The sequence below is a fragment of the Vicugna pacos genome, chromosome 13, assembly GCF_048564905.1.
Source record: "Vicugna pacos chromosome 13, VicPac4, whole genome shotgun sequence".
Classification (NCBI taxonomy): Eukaryota; Metazoa; Chordata; class Mammalia; order Artiodactyla; family Camelidae; genus Vicugna; species Vicugna pacos.
This window is the reverse complement of record NC_132999.1, coordinates 66758188-66780528: the sequence shown is the minus strand read 5'-3', so window position 1 is coordinate 66780528 and position 22341 is coordinate 66758188. Positions and strand designations below refer to the sequence as shown.

The 22341-nt window shown below is 56.2% G+C and overlaps 1 protein-coding gene across 8 annotated transcripts in view; it reads right to left on the bottom strand.

Moving 5' to 3' along the window:
• CFAP74 (cilia and flagella associated protein 74) overlaps positions 1 to 22341 on the bottom strand; it is a 63753-nt gene that overhangs the window by 14110 nt on the left and 27302 nt on the right. For all 8 annotated transcript variants that reach the window (XM_072975599.1, XM_072975598.1, XM_072975601.1 and 5 more), the window contains 10 exons: positions 20632 to 20698; positions 20206 to 20295; positions 14471 to 14635; positions 12976 to 13138; positions 7697 to 7773; positions 7135 to 7257; positions 2955 to 3076; positions 1040 to 1168; positions 736 to 823; positions 106 to 279 (listed from right to left, as the gene is read on the bottom strand). In XM_072975599.1, the coding sequence (XP_072831700.1) occupies positions 106 to 279; positions 736 to 823; positions 1040 to 1168; positions 2955 to 3076; positions 7135 to 7257; positions 7697 to 7773; positions 12976 to 13138; positions 14471 to 14635; positions 20206 to 20295; positions 20632 to 20698 (1198 nt within the window). The remainder of the gene's footprint in view (positions 1 to 105; positions 280 to 735; positions 824 to 1039; positions 1169 to 2954; positions 3077 to 7134; positions 7258 to 7696; positions 7774 to 12975; positions 13139 to 14470; positions 14636 to 20205; positions 20296 to 20631; positions 20699 to 22341) is intronic.

Genomic DNA, 22341 nt, shown 5'->3' with positions numbered 1-22341 from the left:
GGAAGAGGAGCCGAGGCAGGGGGTGAGGCCACGTGGTGCCGGGCGCCTGGACCCTGGGCGGCAGCCTGCATCCCCAGAACCCCCCGACTCTGACCGCACAAGCACCTTGGGGAGCCCGACGAAGCCGAACTCCTGGGGCAGGAGGGAGTGGTTGCAGAGGCTGACTTGGGTTCTGACGGCCTCATAGATGCTGCAATAGCCAAAGTCCACCCCCGAGGGGCTGAGCTCCAGGTCTGAGGTGGTGACGATGGCGTGGAGGGTAAACTCCACTGGCTTGATCTGAAGGGCAGAGGGCACGCACGTTCTGGCCACTTGCAGTCAGTTTACCCAAATGTTTCCCAAAAGAAGGCAGGCACCCCCCGCGGTGACCCGGTGGCTGGTGGGGAGACCCTCCTGGACACGAGTCCCACCTCCCTGTAGTCCCCAGGCGGGCGGGGGACCTGTGTGCACACAGGTGGGCACCCTGGCCTGCGAGCGCGAGGACAGAGGGTGCATGCGTCTGTGCGCATGTCTGAGTGCTGTGCGTGCACACGTGGGCACGGGTGGGTGCAGGTGCTCCGGGGACAGCCCTGCCAGCCCGGGCAGTACACAAGCACCTCTCTGGTCCACAGACACCCTCGTCTCCCCTGTGCATAGTGGGGATGGGCTCTGGGGACCAGGGCCCTGCCTTCCTGGGGCCTGAGCAGCCCCTGGTCCCCAGAGTGCCCAGCATTCCTGGACGTGCCCCACACGGACCTGGTCAGCCACCCGTATAGTCATCGGGGCCTCCAGAACCCTGGTTTCCTTGTCGAAATACTTCCCTGCGTCCTCTGGGAGGGACTGTCTGAAAGAGACCGGAAGCACCTGAACCTTCTTTCCTTCTGTGTTTGCAGAACGACAGAAAGCTGAACTACGCGTGTGCTTTCAAATCACGCAAGAGCTACAAGTCACACGAACTGCAAGGAACACAGGGCTATGCCGCTGCCGGCTGGCCAGCACCCCGTTCCCGCGGGGGCGGGGGACAGAACCCGCCCCGGCCCGCCGCCACCGGCCGGCTCACCTAGGCAGGAACTTGAGCTGCACGGAGTAGGACGACAGGGCCTGGATGTAGCCGGTCTCGGGCAGCAGCTCCACGTGGCCCCTCAGCTCCTTGCACACCTCGAACTTCAGGCGCAGGGCGGCTTTCGACCTGCAGAGCCCAAGGGACCGCAACACCAGGCATTTAGTCCCCGTGGGGGTGCCTGCCCCCGCCACCCAGGGCTCTGCGCACACCCACTCAGAGGGCCATCAGAGCCCGCGCGCTGAGGGCAGGTTTCCTGGCGTGAAGCCTGGAGAGGGGCTCTGACGTGTAGGAGCACCATGAGTGACAGTGCCCAGGTTGGCTCCCAGGAGGCTGAGGGTTTTCTGGCGTCGGGGAAGACCCTGGCCAGGCAAGTGCAGGGTGCGGGGCCTGGAGGGTAGGCCCTGGCTCCCCCAGAGTCCTGCCCTCTCCTGCTGGGCCCCACTCACTGGCAGGAGCCCTGTAGGATGCCAGAGAGGACCCGAACGGCCCGTCCTTGGTCAGTGGCCGCAGCTTCTCAATTTTCGTCTCTGTTCTCAACTCAGGACCAGCCAGAGAAAGCCAGGTGTGCCCGTAACCAATTGCGCGGGGGCCCCTGTCCTAACGAGCCCCCAGGCCACAGCCCCCACCAGGGCGCTCCCCCTCCCCGCCTGCCCTGGAGTCTCCAGGAAGAAAGGCGAAGGTCTGCGAGGGAGCCCCCAGGGAGCGTTGGGCTGAGTCCTGGCTGCCTCGGGCTGGAGGGGCGCCACCCTGAGGGCAGAACCCTCTGCAAGGAGGACCCACCGAGTAAGGACCCCTGGGCCATCACCGCTCCCAGGCAGCTGGGGCCGAGGAGCAAAAGGGGCACAAAGGAGGGTCTCTCTCCTCTCTCAACTCTGACCTCTGGCCCCCAGTGTCCCCCTGCACTCTCCCCAGTGACTTCTGATTCCCCAGTGTCCCAACTCTGCCCTTGCTTCCGGTGCCCGCTGGGCACCTCCTGGGGCGCCTACAACCAGGTCTTTGTGATTTAACCCCTTTGCTACACCTGTGTCCACAAAACCAGCAAATTAAATAAGTGAGTAATGCTGAATTCTAAAATCACTCAGTATATTTAGACGTCAAGCCTGTGCCCTGGGGAGGGTGGAGAGAGGACACCCTCGACTCCCCATCCCCCCTCCCCAGGAGTGGACACATGTTGCATCCTGAGGTAAACTGCCCAGAGCACCCTCAACCCTGTTTCCCACACAAACGCCCCGAGCCTGCCCCGTGCTCCTGGCTCCCCAGCGAGAACGGCGTCCCCGAGTCTGCAGTGGGATGCCACCCGCCGAGTGGGCCCTAGCAGCCAGGTGGGGGCCGGGGGCTGGAAGCGGGCCCGGGGGGCCGCAGCCTGCGGGGCCCACGGGTGTGCCTGGCTCAGGAACATCTGCTGAAGCTCTAACCGTCGGATTTGCCTATGTTTCTCCATCTAATTGCACTTCAGCGAAAAAAAGAGTGAAAAAGAAATGACTACTGTGTCTGGACGCCCTTGCGAAACAGCGACTAGAGACACGCTTCTCTCCTCGGGCCTCGGTCCACGCGTCCTTCAGAGCGCTGCGTCCCCGGGCGCGGCAGGGACAGCGCGTCGCAGACACCCAAGCCACAGCGCTGCCTTACTCTCCCCCGGGTCTCGGGGGCTGGAGCCCGGCTGTAGGCAGGGCTGGTTCCTGCGGGAGGCTCCACGCAGAATCTGCCTCCCGGTCTCTTGGGCTTCTCCAGGCTCCTGGTCCCTCTTTCACCTTCCAAGCCAGAGGCCCAGCGTCTGCCAATCTCTGTCTGACTCCAGCCCTCCCGCCTCCCTCCTGTAATGGCCCCATGATTCCAGTGGGGTGCAGGGTACCCAGGGTGACCCCCATCTCGAGGTCTCGAACCCCATCACAGCTGCGGGGGCCCCGCTCACCGCGTGTGGACGAGGACCGAGTCCTGGTAGAGTCGGTCATACATGCAAATCTTCAGGTCCACGCTGGCCTTTGGCACCCAGACCGGCACGTCGACAGCAATGCCAACGACATTGAAATATAACTGAATTTGAACATGTAAATCCAACAACACGTGGCCATCAGTGAGTGTTAACACAGAACCCAGCAGTGGAGTTTTCATCAATCTTACAAGTCCTGGAAGGTTAACAATTAGACTAGCTACACTTTGAAGATCTGTGGCACTTTTCATACCATAAAATTTAAACAACCCTTTTTATGATCAAAATGTTTAAACCTAAAAAGGTAGGATGGATGGTCACGTACCAACATGCAGCTGCATAAACAGCACATTTGAGCCGTTTAGAAAAACCCTTTTACTACAGTCACGCCTCACACAGAAAGTGCGCATGCGACGAAACACTCCCGGCTGATACAAACGGCAGCTCAGGGCTCCGACGGGCCGGGGCCCTGGAGCAGGCTTCCTGCAGCCAAACCCCGAGTCCTGGGTGTCCTGCAGGGAGAGCTCGTGCACGGCAGCCCCTCTCGGGCTGGGACAGTGGCCAGGAGCCCACACAACTGGGTGGGGACCTCCCGTCCCCCAAGCTGCAGACTGTGACATTTGGGACACACCAGCCACCAGAGCCGTGGCCACACACAGCCCATTTCCGGGGCCAGAGACGGGGCTGGACAGGATGACAGGAAAGCACGCTGGAGAAGTGGGGCTGCTGGGAGTCAGGAGAGGGTGTGGGGAGACACACAGCCACCTCACCCAGAGGCAGGATGCGCTGGGGATGGCCGACACCGGCTGGGGCTGCTGCTGGGCGAGGCCTCGAGGCCCGGAGCCCCATCCCGGCTGCACGGCCTGGTGGGTCTAGAAAGGGGGTGGCCCTGCCAGCACCCAAATCAGCAGCCAGGCGAGCAGGTGGATGAGGTGACACGTGCTGCTGTGTCCCAGGCTCGGAGGACAGACGGGGGCAGTTCCCGGGGGTCCAGGATGCAGGTGGGGTGACTGGCAAGGGAAGCCCCACCCACACAGGAGTCCAGCCAGGTTGCCCATTCTGGTCATTGTGCCCTCCTGTTACTACGGGGCACTGTGGGCAGTGTGGGGTCCCGTGGGGGGGTGTGGGGTCTTGTGGGGTCCTGTGGGGCTCTGTAGGGTCCTGTGGGATGCTGCGGGGTGCTGCGGGACACCATGGGTACTGTGGGCACTTTGGAACAGAGTGGATATTACGGTATATTGTGGGGCATTGCAGGATTTTACCTAGCCCCTGGGGTTTCTGCTGTAAATAAATGAATATTCCTGTCTCAAATCCCTGGCCCCTGACAGACTCATTCCTCTGTGGGCAACACCAGAGCAGAGGCTGCCAATGGGGAAAGGAGGAGAGTGCGGTGAACACAAACACACCAAATGGTCACAGCTGGACAGAGCCTTCTGGCTGCCTGGACGCGTGGACCATGGGTGTCAGGCAGGAGCTCCAGAAGTGGGGGCGATGGGGGGGAGTCCTGATGACAGTTGAGCCATACTTAGATACTGCGGGCCAAGAAAGACGGAAATAAAGGGTGTTTTATGCTGGTCACAAGGGAGAGTGGGGGTGTCCTGCTGCAGCACGTCCATCTTGGAGGACTTTCCTCTTCCACAGGAGATACAAAGTCCCACGTGAGGGCTGAGAAAGTGGATTTTCCAAGTAAAAGAGGAAAAAAGGAATAAACAGCAATGCCACCAGGACAATGAAACAAGAAAATTGAAAAAGAGGGAACAATATCCTAACACAAACAGGAGACACGAGCTACCGGGAGCAGTGAGACAAGGCGCGTCCCCGCCGCGCCGGCACTCCCGCTGAAGGCAGACCGCGTTCGTCTGGGCTGACAGACGAGACCCGGCTGGCTGCTCAGAACACACACAGAGCCACAGAGGAGGAGGACTGTGAGGGGACGGAGCGGGGTGAGGCAGGGGTGACGCAGAGGGGAGCGGGCGGGGCTGTGCCGTTGCCGTCGGGTCAGCTGTGTCTGGGATGCTGTGAGCAGCAGCACAGAGGGGCGGCGTTTGGTTCTGGGGACAGCGCAGCTCACGATGAGAAAACAGCTACAAACCCTCACGCACCAAACAACAGAGCAGCTGTGCGGAGCCCATCCGTGAGCTGTGTACGGAGAACCTGTCACAGAGGGGCCACAGGGAAGGTGGACACGCAGAAGGGACGCAGAGCCGGTCAGCCGCGAGAGAGGAGAACAGGGCCGGGGGCGTCAGGCTCCCTGGCCTCAGGCTGTGCTGGGAAGCTGCAGGCATCAGAACCGTGCGGCACCAGCACAAGACAGACCCACAGATCCACGGAACAGGGCAGAAGGCCCAGAAAGAAACCTGCGCACTGCATCCACAGCAGAGGAGGCAAGAACACACACCGGAGAGAAGACAGTCTCTTCAGCAAGTGGTGCTGGGAAACCTGGACAGCCGCCTGTAAGGGGATGAAACCAGAATGCTCTCTGACAGCATGTACAGGGGTAAACTCAAAGTGGATCAAAGACCTAAGTGCAAGGCCAGATACTATAAAACCCTTCGAGGAAAACAGGCACAGCACTCAGACATGAATTTCAGCAATCCATTTTTGATCTGTATCCCAAGGCAAAGGAAACAAAAGCAAAAGTAAACAAATGAGATCTAATTAAACTTGAAAGCTTCTGTGCGGTAAAGGAAACCACTGACAAAACTGAAAAGACAACCTACTGAATGGGAGAAAGTACTTGCAAATGACACGACCAATAAGGGGTTAATATCCAAAACACATAAATGACTCATACAACGCAGTATTAAAAAAACAACCTCACTAAAAAATGGGCAGAAGACCTGAACATTTTCCAAAGAGGACATCTGACGGCCAACAGGCACGTGAACAGATGCTCAGTGTCCCGTCTTCAGGAAACACAGATCAAAACCACACGAGAGACCACCTCACACCTGTCAGAATGGATGTCATCAAAAGACCACAAATGACAAATGCTGGTGAGAATGTGGAGCAAAGGGAACCCTCCTACACTGTTGATGGGAATGTAAACTGGCACAACTACTATGGAAAACAGTACCGAGGTTTCTCAAAAAACTGAAGCTAGAACTACCGTGTGATCCGGCAGTTCCACTCCTGGGTATATATCCAAAGAAAACAAAACTGCTAATTTGAAAAGACACCTGCACCCCAATGTTCACAGCAGCACTATTTACAGTAGCCAAGATATGGAAACAGCCTAAATGTCCATCGACAGATGACTGGATAAAGAAGCTGTGGTAGATATCTACAATGGAATACTACTCAGCCATAAAAAAGAATGAAATTCTGCCATTTGCAACAACATGGATGGACCTGGAGGGCATTATGCTAAGCAAAATAAGTCAGGCAGAGAAAGACAGATACTGTATGTTATCACTTATATGTGAAATCTAGAAAACAAAATAAATGAATGAATCTAACAATACAGAAACAGACTAGCAGTTACCCGTGAGGAGAGGGGTGGAGGGAGGGACACAACACTATGTAAAAAGCAGATAAGCTACAAGGGTGTACTGCACAACACAGGGAAATACAGCGAATATTTCATAGTAACTTTAAATGGAATACAATCCATAAAGGTTTCAAATCACTGTCCTGTACACCTGGAACTAAAAAACAAACAAACCGAAAGCCCCTCAGCATCCCAGTAAGAAAGAAAACACAATGGAACTTTGGCAAATGAGAAAACCAGGGAGGGGCGCACGATGGGGACAGCCCGTCTGAGACACGTGCTCGCCCTTAGATGCACTTCCTTCGTCTGCACACGTCACACTGAGAAGAGCAATCTTGCCTTTGGTCACAAAGAAAACTCTAACAAGTTTAAAAAAGTTTGCAGATCAAATTCTAGGCACATCATTTAATTTAATAAACTTACAAATAAATGCTAAAAAGTAATAATGAAAAATTTTAACTACTAGGAAATTAAAAAAGACACTTCTGATTAAGTGAAAGGTGTGTGTGCAGGTGTGTTCACAGGTGTGCACCTGCTGGCTATGGTGCCAATGATGCGTGCCACCACCAGCCTGGCGAGCGTGGGAGGTGCAGGCGGCTGCTGCATGTGGTACCGGTGGGAGGGGAGGCAGAGGGCCGGGACGTGGCGCCCGGGGGGCTGCAGGATACTCACTGTTGGGCACTGCTGGTTCCTAAATGTGACCTTGAACCTGGTGTGGATCATTCCTGGGACCATCGGGGTGAAGGTGATGGGCACCTTGATGGAGCTGAAGGGGCCGATCTCCCCCTCTGTTATCTGCGCAGGGAGAGAGGCACAGGGCCAGGTGGCCGTCTCGTTTCTGACGAGGTGCCTCCCACTGGCCTCACCACGGCTGGGTCACTGAGAGGGCCAGTGGTGGCAGGACCCGTGTCCCAGGCAGGGGCGAAGGGCAGCCTGAACCCCCGTGTGCGCACTTGCTCTCCTTGGAGACCCTGGCCCTAGCACGCGTGCACACACGCACACCCCACACTCCGGCTAGGGAGGCCCTGCATTGGTCTGTCCTCCAAGCTGGACCCAAGGCATCAGGATGCTGCTGCTGCTGCTCTGGTCCCATTCGGCCCCAGCCCAGGACGGGGTGGCTGACACCGCCTGAGACGACCAGCGGCCAGGTCAGTGCAGTCTGCCTCTGGTCATGTGGACGGGCCGCCCCAGGTGCTGGGAGGAGGTGGGTTGTGGGTGGGCAGGCCTTGCTCACCTCTCCCAGTGAGAACTCCGTGTGCTCCTCGTTGGGAGGCAGGGTCATGGCAGTGGTCATGGCCACCCCCTCTGATTCTGGAAGAGAAGGGGGCCAGGTGTGAGGGCTGGCCAGGCAGGGTAGGGCAGCTCCCGGAGCTGTGGGGCCCCCACAGCCCTCTTGCGCGGACAGCTTATTTGGACAATGACATCTGCCCTGCCCCCCCGGGGTCAGTGAAGACCCTCACGGGAGGGTACCTGGGCTCCGCATAGAGTAGCTGCCCAGAGGCCCAGGAGGGATGGAACAGAGTAGGGGTCTGGCTCCAGGCTGGGGTGGTGGCCGAGGAAAGCATCCGAATTCCCTTGTGTCTGGACAGGGCTCCCAGGGCGGTGGCAGTGGCGGTGTCGACCCATGCAAACAGCCAGGCTTGTGGGCACAGGTGGCTGTTACTGTGGCCCCAGCTCGCGTGCACGCACCCTCACCCCACTGCCATCCCTGGTGGGAACTTGAGAACTCGGTGACCCCCAGCTCAAGGCCAGGGGCAGTCCCAGGCCTGGGGCTCCGCAGGTGGACCGGACCGTGGGCGCTGCGGCCTCTGGAACGGGGGTCCAGGGCGGGCGAGGGGAGCTGAGCCCGGGAGACCGGGGCAGGGGATGCAGACGCCCTAGTGCGGTGCGTCCGGGAGAGACTGGCGGAGAAGTGGGCAGACTAGACCCTTTAGGGGTTTGTCTCAAAGCAGGAGGAGAGGGAAGGTGGGCTCAGAGGTTCTGTGCTGGGATGAAGGAACTGCAGAGGGCTGTCTCTGCGGACGGCCAGGTGAGGCCCTGGAGTGTGGCCTGGCTGGCGGGGTGGGCAGCTACTTTCTGGCGACACACCCAAGCCGGAGCTAAGTTGCTAAGTTCTGAGAATTTAAAACAGTATCATGTTGCAAAGACTATTTTGTTTTTGTAATGGAATGTCACAGCCTGGTCTGTCATAGTCACTTTGTTTCCTCTGTGGGTGGGTTGCTGGCACTGGTGGGCTGAGGATTCTGACCCATCCCTGGGGCTTGGGGGGCACCCAAGAGCTGCAAGGCCATTCATGGGGAAGGGCCCCCGGGGGCAGACGCACTTCCTCTCACCCTAGGTCTTTCTGCCGCCCAGGCTCTGCACGGCCGAATTACTCCCCCCAGGGTAGTACGTGCCATTGCCGGGGTCCTGGGCTGTGACAGCAGGGCCCCCAGTTCTGGACTCCTCCAACTGGGCAGACTTGTCACCCTGCCCAGCAGCCCGGACTGTCACCAAGGTGGGAAGGGGCTCCTGCCAACCTGATGTCTACACCCTTGTTTGCTTCAGGAGTTACCAAAATGACAGCCTGGCCCGGGCCCGGGGGTCCTTCTCCATGCCTCCAGCCCAAGCCAGACCCTGGGGCCGGCTGCTTCATCCTGCGTGGATGGTGGCTGGGGTCACTTGGTGTCTCAGGGTGGAATCGTGTTGGTCCGTCTGCTGGGAGGGCAGTGGACTCCCTCCCACTGAGTCTACAGATCCAGCTCGCTGCTGACAGGGAGGCACCCTTCGCTGCCATGGGCTGCGTTATCTGCCCCGCGCGTCTGTCCCGCTCCATCAGTCACGAAGGGGTATCTACTCACGTTCTGGATGTGAGTTTAAAGGTGCTTCAACATTTTAGAACGTTCTCAGCAAGTAACTCTTTAAATGCTGCCTTTTCCTGACTCCGTAGATAACGACCTCCTCGCTCGGTCCTCACTCCGCCGGATTCACTCCCGTGTCCGCCTCTGGCTACCTTCTGGTTCACTGACGCTCTCCTCAGCAGGGTCTGATCTACAGCTTAAGCCCCGGGGTGGGGGGGGGGTGGTTATCGATGATCATATTCCCGCGGCTGGAAGTCGCGCTGGTTCCTTTCAAGCCTGCCTGGCCTCATTCCTCTGTGCTGTTCCTCAGTGTGTTAAGCACACTTATGTTTGATGTCTGATAACATCAGAGCTGGAACATGCGAGACTGTAATGGTCTTGGGTGTGTGCTGAGTGACTTCTTTCCTGGCTTTTTTTTTTTTAGTGTAACCTTTTCCGAGTTTTGACAAACGCATACAGTTGTGTGCCCTACAGGCAGCCCCCCCGCCCGACCCCATCTCCCTTTGTCTCTTAATCGATCCCTCCCCCTGCCCTGGCAACACTCATCTGCTTTCTGTCCCTATAGTTTCACCTTTTCCGGAATGTCATATGAACGGAAACACATGGCTTGCAGTTTTCTGAGTCTGGCTTTTCGCGCTCAGCACGAAGCCCTGAGACTCGTCTGTGCTGTCGTGCGTGGCACGCGGTCACTCATTTTCATCGCTGAGTAGTTTTCCATAGCCGCTCACCCGTCAACGGGCATTTGGGCAGCCAGTTTTTGGCAATTACAAGTAAACCCTCTGTGAACATTCACAGACAGGTTTCCGTTTGAATTTAGTTTCCGTTTCTTGGTAAATACCTAGGTGTGGGGTTGCTGGCTTATATGACGTTTGTCTGACTTTTTAAGGAAGTGCTGAAGTGTTTTCGAAAGCGGCTGCAGCCACGTATTCACAGCAGCACTGGGTGACGGTGGCTCCACAAGCGCTGAGCACTCAGGTCTCCGCGGTCACCTAGTCCTAGTGGGCGTGTTGCGGCGTCACCGTCCCAGCAAGGCTCTACTTTGCGTTTCCCTCCCGTCTGCTGATGCCGAGCGCCGTTCACGTGCTTCTTTGGTCAAGCGTCCAAGGTTTTTGCCCATTTTCTCCTTTTGTCCATTTTCAAACCGGGTTATTTGTTTTCTAGTGGGGTTTTGAAAGTTCTTTGTGTTCTTTGGACATGTTCTTTACCAGCCATGTGATCCGCTAATGCCTTCTGCCAGTCGGTGGCTTGTCTTTCATTCTCAACGTCATGTTTAGAAGAGCAGACACTGATGATGCCTAACGGTTTATAATTAAAAAATCCTGCTTTTGATGTCATATCTAAGAAATCTCTGCCCAGGCCAAGCTACATTGACTTTTCTCCTGGAAGAGAAGGGGGCCAGGTGTGAGGGCTGGCCAGGCAGGGCAGGGCAGCTCCCCCGAGCGGTCCTCCCGGTGCCGTGGGGCCCCTGCAGCCCTCCTGCGTGGACAGCCCATTCGGACAATGACATCTGCCCCGCCCCCCCGTCAGTGAAGACCCTCCCTGTACAAGTTCTATAGTTTTCGGTTTCACGTTTAGGTGTATGGTTTATTTTGAGGAGCTTTGTTTCCAGTGTGAGGAATGGCCGGAGGTTTATTTTGGTGGCATATGTTTATTTAATTCTTACGGACTCATTTGATGACAAAACTGTTCCTCCTCCAAGGAACTAAGTACTCTTGAGTCTCTGTTGAGGATCAACTGGACAAGTTTGTGTGGGTCTATTTTTGGACCCTCTAGTCTGTTTAGTTGAATGTATATCTCTCCCTCTGCCAACAGCATACTGTCTTGAAATCAGGTAGTCTGAGTCTTCCAGCTCTGTCCCTTTTCAAAATTGTTTTAGTTATTTTAGGTCTTTCAGATTTCCATAAACATTTTAGAATCAGCCTGTCAGTTCCCATAGAAAGCCCTGCTGGAATCTTGATTAGAACCGCGCCCACCCGCAGCCACTTCCGGGAGAACTGACTCCTGGCAGCGTCGAGCCTTCCCGCCCACAGGCTGCAGGGCTCCCCATTTACGGAGGGCTCTCATTTCTTTCATCAGAGTTTTGCAGCTTTCAGCATACAGACCCTGAACACTTTTTCTTAGCTTTGCAACTTGGTAGTTCCTGTTTTTTGGTGCAATTATAAATGGTACTTATAAAAATTTAATTTCCAATGGTTAATTTCTGCTACCTAGAAATACGCTTGAGTTTTGCGTATCGTATCCTGTGACCAGCTAAACTTCTTGCTAGTTCTGTAACTTCTGGGAGATTCTCTGGGATTTTCTATATCGACAGTCATGCTGCTTGTGAATAAAGCTAATTTTATTATTTTATTTTCAAACTTTATGTCTTTTACCTCCTCTCTTGCCTTATTGGACTGAACAGCAGTACGTGAATGGACATCTCTGCTGTATTCCCAGCCCTTGAGAGAAGCGTCCAATCTTTCCTCATTAAATATGGCCTTAACTGTAAGTTTATCTCTTTCGGTGGCAGCCATGGACTGCAGGCAGCTGGTGGTCACTTGACATGTGGCTCCCATGAAGGAGGAACGGAATTCTTACTATTTAATTCTGGTTAATTTCAATTTAAACAGCCCGGTGTGGCCAGTGGCAGCCGTGCTGGGGAGCAGTGTCAGCGGCTGCTGGTGGGAGTGTGGGCCACACAGCTGCTGAGAGAGCTGACCTCAGCAATGTAAGTGGAGCCCCGCGTCCCCTACAACGCAGTGTGGCAAGGGCGCTGGGGAAAGGGGGTGGAGGGCGCCCCAAACTCGCCCACGAAAAGACGTGGCCCTGAGCCCACAGCACACACCTCGAAATCCCCCTGATGTGAGCAGGCGGGGATGGTCTGTGATGCGAGGGGTGTTCACAACTGCTGTCCCCGCGTGGTGGTGGAAAGGAGGAGCAGCTCGCCCAGCCACGTGGATGAACCGCAAAGTGTGACCCGACCAAACAGCAACTCACAGAGCGCACTGGCCGCGGTCCGTTCACGGAAAGGCCGAAACAGGAGAAATTCCCGCATTTCTGGATGTGCACGTGGGAGGAACAGGTAAAGAGGGCAAGGAAACGACAAAGACACTTCCAGCTGGAAGTCTGCGGCACGGAAGGGGACGCGTCCCGGCGGGGCAGCCACAGGAACCCTCTTCCTGTCCTCACATGTTACATGGGCTTCTGCACAGACAGAGCTCATGGTGGCGCCCAGACAGCCTGGTGACTTTGGTGGCCCGGCAGCAGAGACGCCCCCCCCCCCCGCCCTGCCCTTGCTCCAGTCGGCCGCTTCACAGCCCTCACCCTCCCGACCCCCGGCTCCTCAAATTCCTCAACGAACCACCAGGGGCAGCAAGGAGGGCACTGGGAGGTCCAAAGCCAGAAGTTTCCTTCACGTCTTCCTTTAGCTTAAATATTAATGCACATTTCAACCCTCTCTGTGACCGGCACATGTTTACATATGAATATTTTCTCATTTATTTAAAATTGGAGCCTTGGAAAAATCCTGCCCCGTTCAGACCTCTGGCACCTCACTTGGTCTCCGGAGGCCAGTGCTCAGTGCTCGGAGTGGCTCCCAGACCTGCCCCTCTGCTCCTCCAATGGGCTCAGGGTGGGGGCTCGGCCGCGGAGCCCCAGTGCAGTGGTCTGAGCGCCTGCGCAGGGCGCAGCTCACCTGCAGGGCGCCCCTCCTCTGGCTCCATGTTGTCCAGCTTTCCAGACTCCTTCTGGCTCGTCACGTCTGTGGGGGACGACTCATTGCCCTCCATCTGCTGCTCAGAAAAACTGCTGATGATTTTGTCATAAAAAGTTTTGTCATCGTACGTGAAGAGGCTACTCTGAAAAAGAGAACACGGCTTCTTTCCTGGCAACTTCCACTTGTCCTTCCCCTCTGCTGTCCCAACCCCAGGCCCCTGGAGTGCCTCACTGGGAGCCCAGCCGTGACCTGGGCTGGGACTGTGGGCTCCTGCACAGCTCCCCCTGACAGCCCCCCACCCCGTCGACCCATGAGGGCCTCCAGGCTGCAGCAGCAGCCAACCGCGCGCTCAGGGCCGGCTCTCACCCAGCTTGCTCCTCCTGGGTCCCGTCTGAAGCCCCCTGGGCACTGCTGGGCTCTCAGCTGAGTCTACAGTCTCTCTCCCAGGCTGGTTGGCTCCCCCAGGATGCCTACTCCTCTCCTGGGTGAGGTGGGGTCCCTCCCAGGTCCCAGCTCCAAGCTCTCCTGGCTTCAGCTCCCACCTCATGCTTGCTCCTTTCCCAGAGACCACGGACCCCCAGCCCTCTCCCTGTGCTCACAGCAGACCACGTGCCCCAAACGTGTGACTCCGGGGCCATGGGGGCAAACAGGTTACTGCCTGGGCGGAGTTGCCGTCCAGACGGACAAACACCCACCAGGAGGCGGGAGGGTGCCTGTGGAGAGCCCTCAGGGCCTGTGCACTTGTCCTGCCCCCAGAAGCCCCGTCTCCGCACTCCCTCTCCTAGCATCCCACCGGCTCTGCTCCAGGCTCACAACCCTGGCCCCTCCCACCTCTGCCACAGCTGCTGGGCTCCACTGCTGCCCAACCCCATCCCTCCCCGGGGGGCCCTTCCAAGGCCTTTGCTGAGACCCCTGAATGAGGCAGAAAGAACAGACTCGGTACTGCTTCTAGGAAAGTTTCAACTAACTCAAGACGTGTACTTCAAAAAGGCAACGCTCCTCTCACCCATCCTCACGCCAGTAACCCCCCGAGTGCACTGGTGTGTTGGAAGCTGTCTCCCTGGACGGGGCCCACCTGTGTGCTGTGAGGCTGCTTCCGCCCACTCAGCAGCACACGTGCGCAGCCTTCTGGTGAAAGGACCAAGGCCCGCCTGGCACCTTTGGGACAGTGCAGACGCGGCTGGGGTCTGCAGTCTTCCGCTGGGGCCTCAGGGCTGGACCGCCGCCCCCGAGCTGGGACTTCAGGGCCTGAAGCACGTGGTCACCGCCTTCCAACACATGTGTGGGGGCGCTGTCCTGCGGCCCCCAGATGTCCTCCTTATGGAGACGCGTCTTTTCTACCGAGACTGGTGGGAGGGCGTCTCGCTGCCCCCCCTCCGCCCGCCCACATGGACAGGCTCCTTCAAGCTGTGCCCGCTTTACACTCACGGGACTGTCTTGGACAGGAGGCACCACGCGCAGCCGGCACACTCACTATTTTCATGGCCGACTGGGAGCCGTCCACCTCACAGGACTTGGATGCGAGAAGAAACTTGAACCTGGTGCCCAGGCCCCCGGCGTTGGTCAGCGTGATGGTCCGGGATGCAGTCTCACCCACTCCGTGGCTACCGAAGTCGATGACCTCCTTGTCGAGGGACAGCTGCCAAAGGACCCAAGTGAGCGGTGGCCGCTCCAGCCTGTAGCACGGCCTCCTCTCCCCACTCACTCTGTAGCCCAAAGGGGATCAGGGTGCTGGCCCCTTCCTCACGCTCCGAGTGAGGCCTGCCTGGGGGATCTGGGGTGGGGGGCAGGGACTAGAAATCATGGGTGTGTGCCCGAGGCCAATTCCCAAAAAGTCAAGCCAGCTAAAAAGAAGCGAGCTATCGAGCCGTAGAGAGGCCTGTGACTGAGTGAGAGACGCCGGGCTGAAAAGACTGCAGACTGTGTGACGCCAGCTCTGAGATGTTCTGGAAAAGGCGAAGGTTAGGAGACAACACAAAGACAAGAGGTCATGTGCTAATAAAGACTCTGTGTGGCAAGAAGACGTAACAGTTACAAACAGTTAGCACCTAGTGGCAGTCTGTCAAGTACATGAGGCAGAGCTCGACAGAACTGAAGGGGGAAACATACGGTCACACAACACTCCTCTCATGAAAACGCGCAGAACAGCAGACGGACGAGAAGCAAGGAGGCAGGGCTTGTGGACACGACAACTGACGGCTCCAGCGGACAAACACAGGACACTCGCCCCAGCGTCAGCCACACGTGCGCCTCGGGGCACACAGACGCTTTCCAGGACAGACCACACGTCAGGCCACAAATTAAGTCTCACCAGACTGAACAGGGCAACATCAGACAGAACGTCTTCTCTGACCACAACAGTATGAGGATAGAAATCACAGCACAGAGAAGCCTGGAAGATTCACAGAGGTGTGGAGATCGGACCACATGATTTTAAACAACAAATGGATCAAAGAAGTCACATGAGAAACGATAAAATAATTGGAGGTGAATGAAAACAAAAACACAACATAGCAGAACGTATGGGGTGCAGTGGGAAAGGGGCTAAAGGGAGCACTTGCAGCTATAAACACTTTTATTAAAAAAGAACCCTGCTGTATAGCACAGGGAACTATATTTAAAAATAAAAAAAATAAAAAAATAAAAAACAAGACTGATCTCAAATCAGTAACTTACGTTTGCAACTTAAGAGGCTAGAAGAACAAACTAAACCACAACCAGCAGACAGAAGAGACTCATACAGATCAGAGCAGAGGTAAACAAAACAGAACAAAAAAATGGGAGAAAATTAATGAGAGCAAAAGTTGGTTCTTCAAAAAGATCAACAAAGTTGACAAAACTTTAGCTGCATGGACTAGGAAAAAAAAGATACAAACTCAAATTAACTAAAATCAGAAATGAGCGTGGGGACATTAATGCTGATTCCACAGAAATAAAAGGATGGTGGAGACAACTGTGAACAGCTGTGCACCCACTCCCCGGAGAACCTCGATGAAGCGCACAAATTCCCAGAAACACGAAACCTGCTGCGACTAAGCAGCAAAGAGCAGCGGCCTGCATAGGCCTGTAACCAGCAAGGAGGGCGAACCGACAGTGCAGCGCCTGCCGAGGAGCCAGAGCCCTGGGCCTGACGGCGTCACTGGCGGGTTCCACCAAACATTTAACGAGTATCAGCCCTTCTCAAAGTTTCCATACCACGCATCTGACAGGAAATTAACATCCAGAGCATACCTAGAACTCCTGAAGCCCAGCAGCAAAACGACAGCCACCAAATTCAAACGAGCAAAGGGCTTGAATCGACGTTTCTCCGAAGAAGCCCAACCCGACGGCCAACAGACACGTGAGCAGACGCTCAGCGGCGCTGATCACCAGAGAAACGCAAGTCAGAACTGCAACGAGGTACCGCCGCACGCCCACCAGGACGCTACTGTCAAACCCGGAAATCAGCACACGCTGTCGGGGACGTGGCAGAACCGGGGCCCCTGCGCACCGCTGGTGGGCACGTGAAACGGCGCAGCCGCTGCGGAGAACGGTCCGGAGGTGCCTCAGAAAACCCAAAGTGGAGCCGCGCAGTAGCTGCCCTTCCCCCACCGCCGCGCGTCCTCCTCTCCCCCATGACTGGCCGCAAAGGACCAGCACAGTTCTTTTCTCCCCTACTTCGTTTTCCTCTTTTTCCTCATTTGGGCGCCAAGCATTAGAGACTAGGACGTTCAAAACAACTGCAGGTACAGAGGAAACCAGAAAGTGACCACACGCACCCAGGGAAACCTCAGAAGACCTTCAGTTTACACCTTGGGCTGATCCTCAGCACAAAGAGCAAAACAAAACAAACAAAAATGGTAACAGTGAGGCGGGAAGCCCCATAGAAAGACCGGCAGGACCCACAGGCAGGGCGTCTGCTCTCCTCCCAGCACAGTCTGGTTCCCTGACCCAGAGCCTCTATCTCACTGTTAGTCTCTAAAGCGGCTAACTTACACCTAAAATTCTATTGGTTCTCTGAGCTCATTTCTGATTGGTTATTTCCTTCACTCCTGATTGGTTATTACTCTCACTTCTGATTGGTTCACTTCCCTAACTTCTGATTGTTCCATTTGTAGTACTTTATTTGCATGGAGCTCATTCCTGATTGGGTCTCTCTCTCTCTCACTCCTGATTGGTCCATTTCCCTCACTCCTGATTGGCTATTTCTCTCACTCCTGATTGGTCTACTTCTACAAAGCTGCTTCCTGGTTGGTCATCTTCTGTTAAACTTTATTTGCATATGATGTTGCAAAGTGTAAAACTCGCAGCCTATAAAAGGCCTGTGTAACCCTACAGACGGGGTCCAGAGCTTGAAGTGTTAACCATTCTGGGTCCGGTGGTGTAATAAACCTGAGTTCTACGGCTATCCGAGTGCTGTTCGGTCTTTCGGTCTGGTTGAGGTTGCTGTCACAACTGAGCTGTAACATGTTTTTCCCCAACAACAGCAAACTCAGGACAGAGGGAAATCTGATTCCCAGAGTTACCACATTAGTAGACTCAAATGTCTGCTGTTCCACCAACAGACAAACAGAAGGTGGTTCCTTCAAAGGGAACCATAAATCAGCAGAAACTGCCCCTCAAATGGGTCTGATGGCAGGTCTACTTGACGAAGACTTAGAAAACAGCCGTCTTAAAGATGCTCCAAGAACTAAAGGAAGACATGGAGAAACGGAAGAAAATGTGTGAACACAATGGAAAGAACATCAATAGAGACAAAAAACCTAGGAAGAAACAAAGTTTTGGAGTTGAGAAGCACAACTGAACTTACTAACTGGGAAACTCAGTAACCAGCCCCACAGACAGACGTGAGCAGGTGGAAGACAGAGCCGTGAACCTGAAAGGGGGGGTGGGCATCGCTGAGGCTGAGGAGCGGGATGAAAGGACTGATGAAAGGACTGGAGAGGGTGGGAGAGCCTCAGGGGCTGCGGGCCACCGTCAGGGTGACCGCACGGGCATGTGGGGCCCTAGGAGGAGGAGGGGCAGAGAAAGGGCAGCGAGAACATTTGAAAGAGTAATGCCTGGAGGCCGCCCACAGTGGATGAGAGATGTGAATGCACATGTCCAGGAAGTTTGCTGGGCAGACTTCAAGTGGGACGACCCAGGGCCTGCTGAGACCCCTGGAGTCACTGTAAAAACCAGAGAAGAAGAGAGAGTTCTGGAAGGCAGCGGGAGGGAAAGGACCTGTCACAGACAAGAGACACGATCGGATTTCTCATCAGACACTTTGGAGGTGAGATGGCAGTGGGGCCGATACATTCGAAGTGCTCAAGCAGGAGAGATGTCAGCCGAGAATCCTGCAAAAGTGTCCTTTGGAAGCAAGGAAGAAACCAAAACATTCCCAGACAGACAAAAGCCGCAGGAGTCTCTGCGCTGGACGTGCCGCAGGGACACAGGAGACACCGGACTGGTGCTCGGAGACCCAAGGTCTTGGGAAAGGTGAACACATGGCAGCACAAAGCCTGTGTTGTTGCAGCTTCGGCTTGTAGCTCCGCACTGTGTTTTCTGTATGACTTAAGAGACTAACGTATTACATGTCTTTAGTTTTATGTTATTGGGCAAATGGATCCTGTCACGTCAGCAACTGAACAGAACTGGGGCAAAACTGTACAGAAGAGTGTTCACTAAAGACTGAAATGAAGCCACAGAACTCGGAATCAGGCTGCTGTAACCTTCGGATGCTAAGTGTGGTCCCCATGGGCCCCACAAAAGTAGGTGATGGATGGTCACAAAGGGAAGAGACAGCAATGTAAGCATTTATTACTGCAAAACATCGACCCAATGTAAAAGATGGTAGCGGTGCAGGAAATGAACAGGAAGCCATAAGGCAATGAAGCCAAAGGGCCAAGCGACAGAGGCAGGGCCCTCCCTGTCCACTGGGGACTCTGACGTCGGCCAGGACGCGGCTGGACCTCGAGGACACTGTGCCAGTGAAATAAGCTGGTAACAAAGGACAGACAGTGTGACCCCACTTACGTAAGGTACTCAGAGTCGTCGAAATAATAGACGGAAGTAGGACGGTTGTTGCCAGGGGCAACTTGCATATGTGCTGTTCTTTCTGCCTTTCCAGCAGTCTGCATAGCAAAAGAAATCGCCAACAAAAGGAAAAGGCAGCCCACGGCATGGGTGAAAATATCTGCGAATCATGTATCTGATAAGAGGTTAACATCCAAAATATACAAAGAACTCATGCAACTCAATATCAAAAAAGCAAACAATCTGATTTTAGAAAGGGCAGAGGAATTGGACATGTTTCCAAAGAAGTCACACCGACAGCCAACGGGTATGTGAAAAAGTGCTCGGCGTCACTAATAACCAGGAAAATGCAAATCAAAACCACTGTGAGGTGTCACCTCCCACCTGTCAGGGTGGCTAACTGCTGAGAAGACAAGAACAAGCGTGGGCCGGGATGCGGGGAAAGGGAGCCCTTGGGCACTGCTCGGGGAGTGTGAACCGGGGCAGCCACTGCACAGCAGCACGGAGGCTCCTCAGAAGACTCCTCCAGCAGAGCTGCCCGGTGACCCAGCAGGCGCACTCCTGGGTGTTCACCCGAAGGAGAAGGAATCGGCAGTCAGAGGGCTTCCTGTGCCCACGTTCACTGCAGCACTGCTTACGCCCACCAGGACGTGGGAGCAACTGCGTGTTTGTTGCTGAGTGAGTGGACAAAGAAAACGTGTGTACAAAATGGACTAAGAAGGAAGCCTTGCCATTTTCAACAACGTGGAGGGCCCTCACAGACAATGTGGAGGGCGTTGAGCTTCGTGAAATAAGTCAGACAGAAGAGAGAAACTGTATGATCGCACTTACATGTGAAATCTAAAAAAAAAAACAACCCAGAACTCAGATACCAAAAGATACGTGAATGCTGGTGGGTGGTTGGGCAAACTGGGGGAAGCAGGTGGAAAGGCACAAACTTCGGGCATGTGTTACGGGTGGAAGGCGTGGCGTGGAGACCATAGTTCAAGAGTCAAGGGGACCAGCGTCTTTGGAGACGGTCCTGGGTGCCCCTCGGACCCGAGGGCCCAGCAAGCCGGGCTCGGTCGGCGCAGGATTTGTCCAGGTCTTTCCAGTGTTGCTGCGAGTGCCCTGGTCCCCAGAACACCTGACCCAACCCCGACCCTGTCACCCTCGTTCCCCGCACCCCGTCCCCAACCAGGGCGGCCCGGAAGCCTGGCTCAGGCACCAACTCACGGAGCATTTCTTGGTTGAACACTTCAGTGGAACAGAAAATCTGCCCGTCTGAGCCAGAAACGAGACACTGCCTTCCAGATCTCTGTTTATCTAAAAAATGAACCAAGCCAAGCAGCATAAGGGCTTGTAACCTCAAGTCTGCGTAACCGGCCAAGCTCTGGGGCTCTGGGGCCGTACTCAGGCCCCCACGCCCCGCCTGAACCAGGAGCATGAGCTCACACCTGCTGGCGGTGAAGCAGGAACCGCCCTGGGATGTTGCACGGTGAGGAACGTTTGTGCGTTTTGGAAATAAAGTGGCGAAACGGGCTGTGCATGCCCCCTCCTGAGATTCCTGTGCGTCCCCTCCACCGCGGTGTCCTGCAGTGCCAGGGGAGCAGCAGGGACCCAGTCCCACCCAGCACCCTCTTGACGCACATTGAGACTTACCATGGGCTTGAAGGTGACCAGCACTTTGCAGGACATGCCGGCTGACATGGGCCCAGGGGGGTCAAAGCTGCAGGGACAAGGACGCAGGGAGGTGAGCGCCCTGCACCCCGTGAACTGCAGCCCAGCTGGAAGCCCGAGTGGGGCCTCCGGACCCCTCCCTCTTCCTGTCCTGGGCGTGGCCTCCCCAGGACTCAGTTCTGGGGGACGCTTGGTAACATCCGCGTGTTAGGTGTGTGAGTGACGCTGTGGCTCCCCCGGACACATGCCAGGCCTGGAACCAAGGGTCTAGGGCTTCAGGGCTAAGGTGAGGGCATGGGGGCCCAGCATTCAGCTGGAGCCCCACTTTCAGTGAAAGACAGAGAGGAGCCCCAGCTTCACAGGGACTGTGGGGAGAGCAGGCTCGTCCTGTCTGGACCGTGGCCGAGGGGAAGGGGCTCCCCACCAGCTTTCTCACACAAGGTGCACCCTCACAAGGGGGGTCTGCGTAGTGCATTTGGCCTAGAAGTACACAGGCCAAGGCCTCACGGTGAAATCTGTCCCTGGCTGGCGTCCCTGTGGCACCAGGCCTCTCTGACCAGGAGCAAGGATTTCGATGCCAGAGTGCACAGACTCCTGAGGAGGGGTCTCGCCCTGGGAAGACCAGAACCCAGACTGAAAGTCCGCAAACGAGCCAGCACGGAACACGGCAGGGGGAGGGCCAACTGCAGGGGCTCCAGGCGCGGAACGACTGACTGGAGATGCAAAGTCATGGGCGAAGTGATCAGGACAGAGGAAGGAGCACGGAAGACCAGCTGATCTGAAAAGAACCTAGAACCTCCAGAAATGAGAAATACGGCAGCTGAAATGAGGAACGAAGACACAATCTCAACAGCTCGTTAGGTCCCACTGAAGTGAGGAGCGGTGAGTGGAGGGACGGACCCCAGGAGACGCAGAGAAGGCTGCTCAGAGGGTGGGACACGAGTCAGCGTCAGGAGGCACGGGAACGAGCAGGAGAGGGTCCCGTGGGAGCGACGGAGGCGGTGTGTGAGCAGGAGGGCGACGTCTGAGGGGCGGGGCCGCGAAACCTCACAGCTGTTCCAAGATCCGAGTCCTCGGGCCGGTCGGGAAGCGCGGTGCGTCCTAGGCAGGTCTGAGGAAAGTAAATCCCCCCAGACACACTGTGGGGGAGACGCAGGCCCCACGGACCCAGAGGAAAGCGCGACGACCCACGAAGACCAGCGGCTGGACGGACCTCCGGCTCCCGACAACAGAGGGAGAAACCAGGAGACGCAGGGGGAGCGATACCCCCAAGGCGCCGAGAGAAAACCCTGTCGGTAAAAGCTCTTCGTGCCAGGCTTGGGGAGGCGGCTTCAGGGTGGCCGAGGTGATGGTGACGCCTGGACCTGGGCCTCCGTCGGCTCCTCTAGATCGGCAGGAAGACTGTACTGTCAGTGCGCCCGGAAGGCGGGGGACAGACTCGGGGTAAGTGCACCGCCCGCGCGGAGCGCTTAGGACCCCGGGATGGAGACCCTTCGTGGGCCCAACCCGCATGGAGCCAACAGCGGGTCCTGCTCGAGAAGAGCAGCCAGAACCCCGGTCGGTGCCCTGGATCCCGGGGAGCCGCCCCGGGGACGGCAGAGGGCAGAGGCCCTCGGAGGCTGACAGCAGAAGCCACGAAGCACTGGAGACCCAGGGCCCCCGGACCCCTCACCTGACAGCAGACACCAGGAA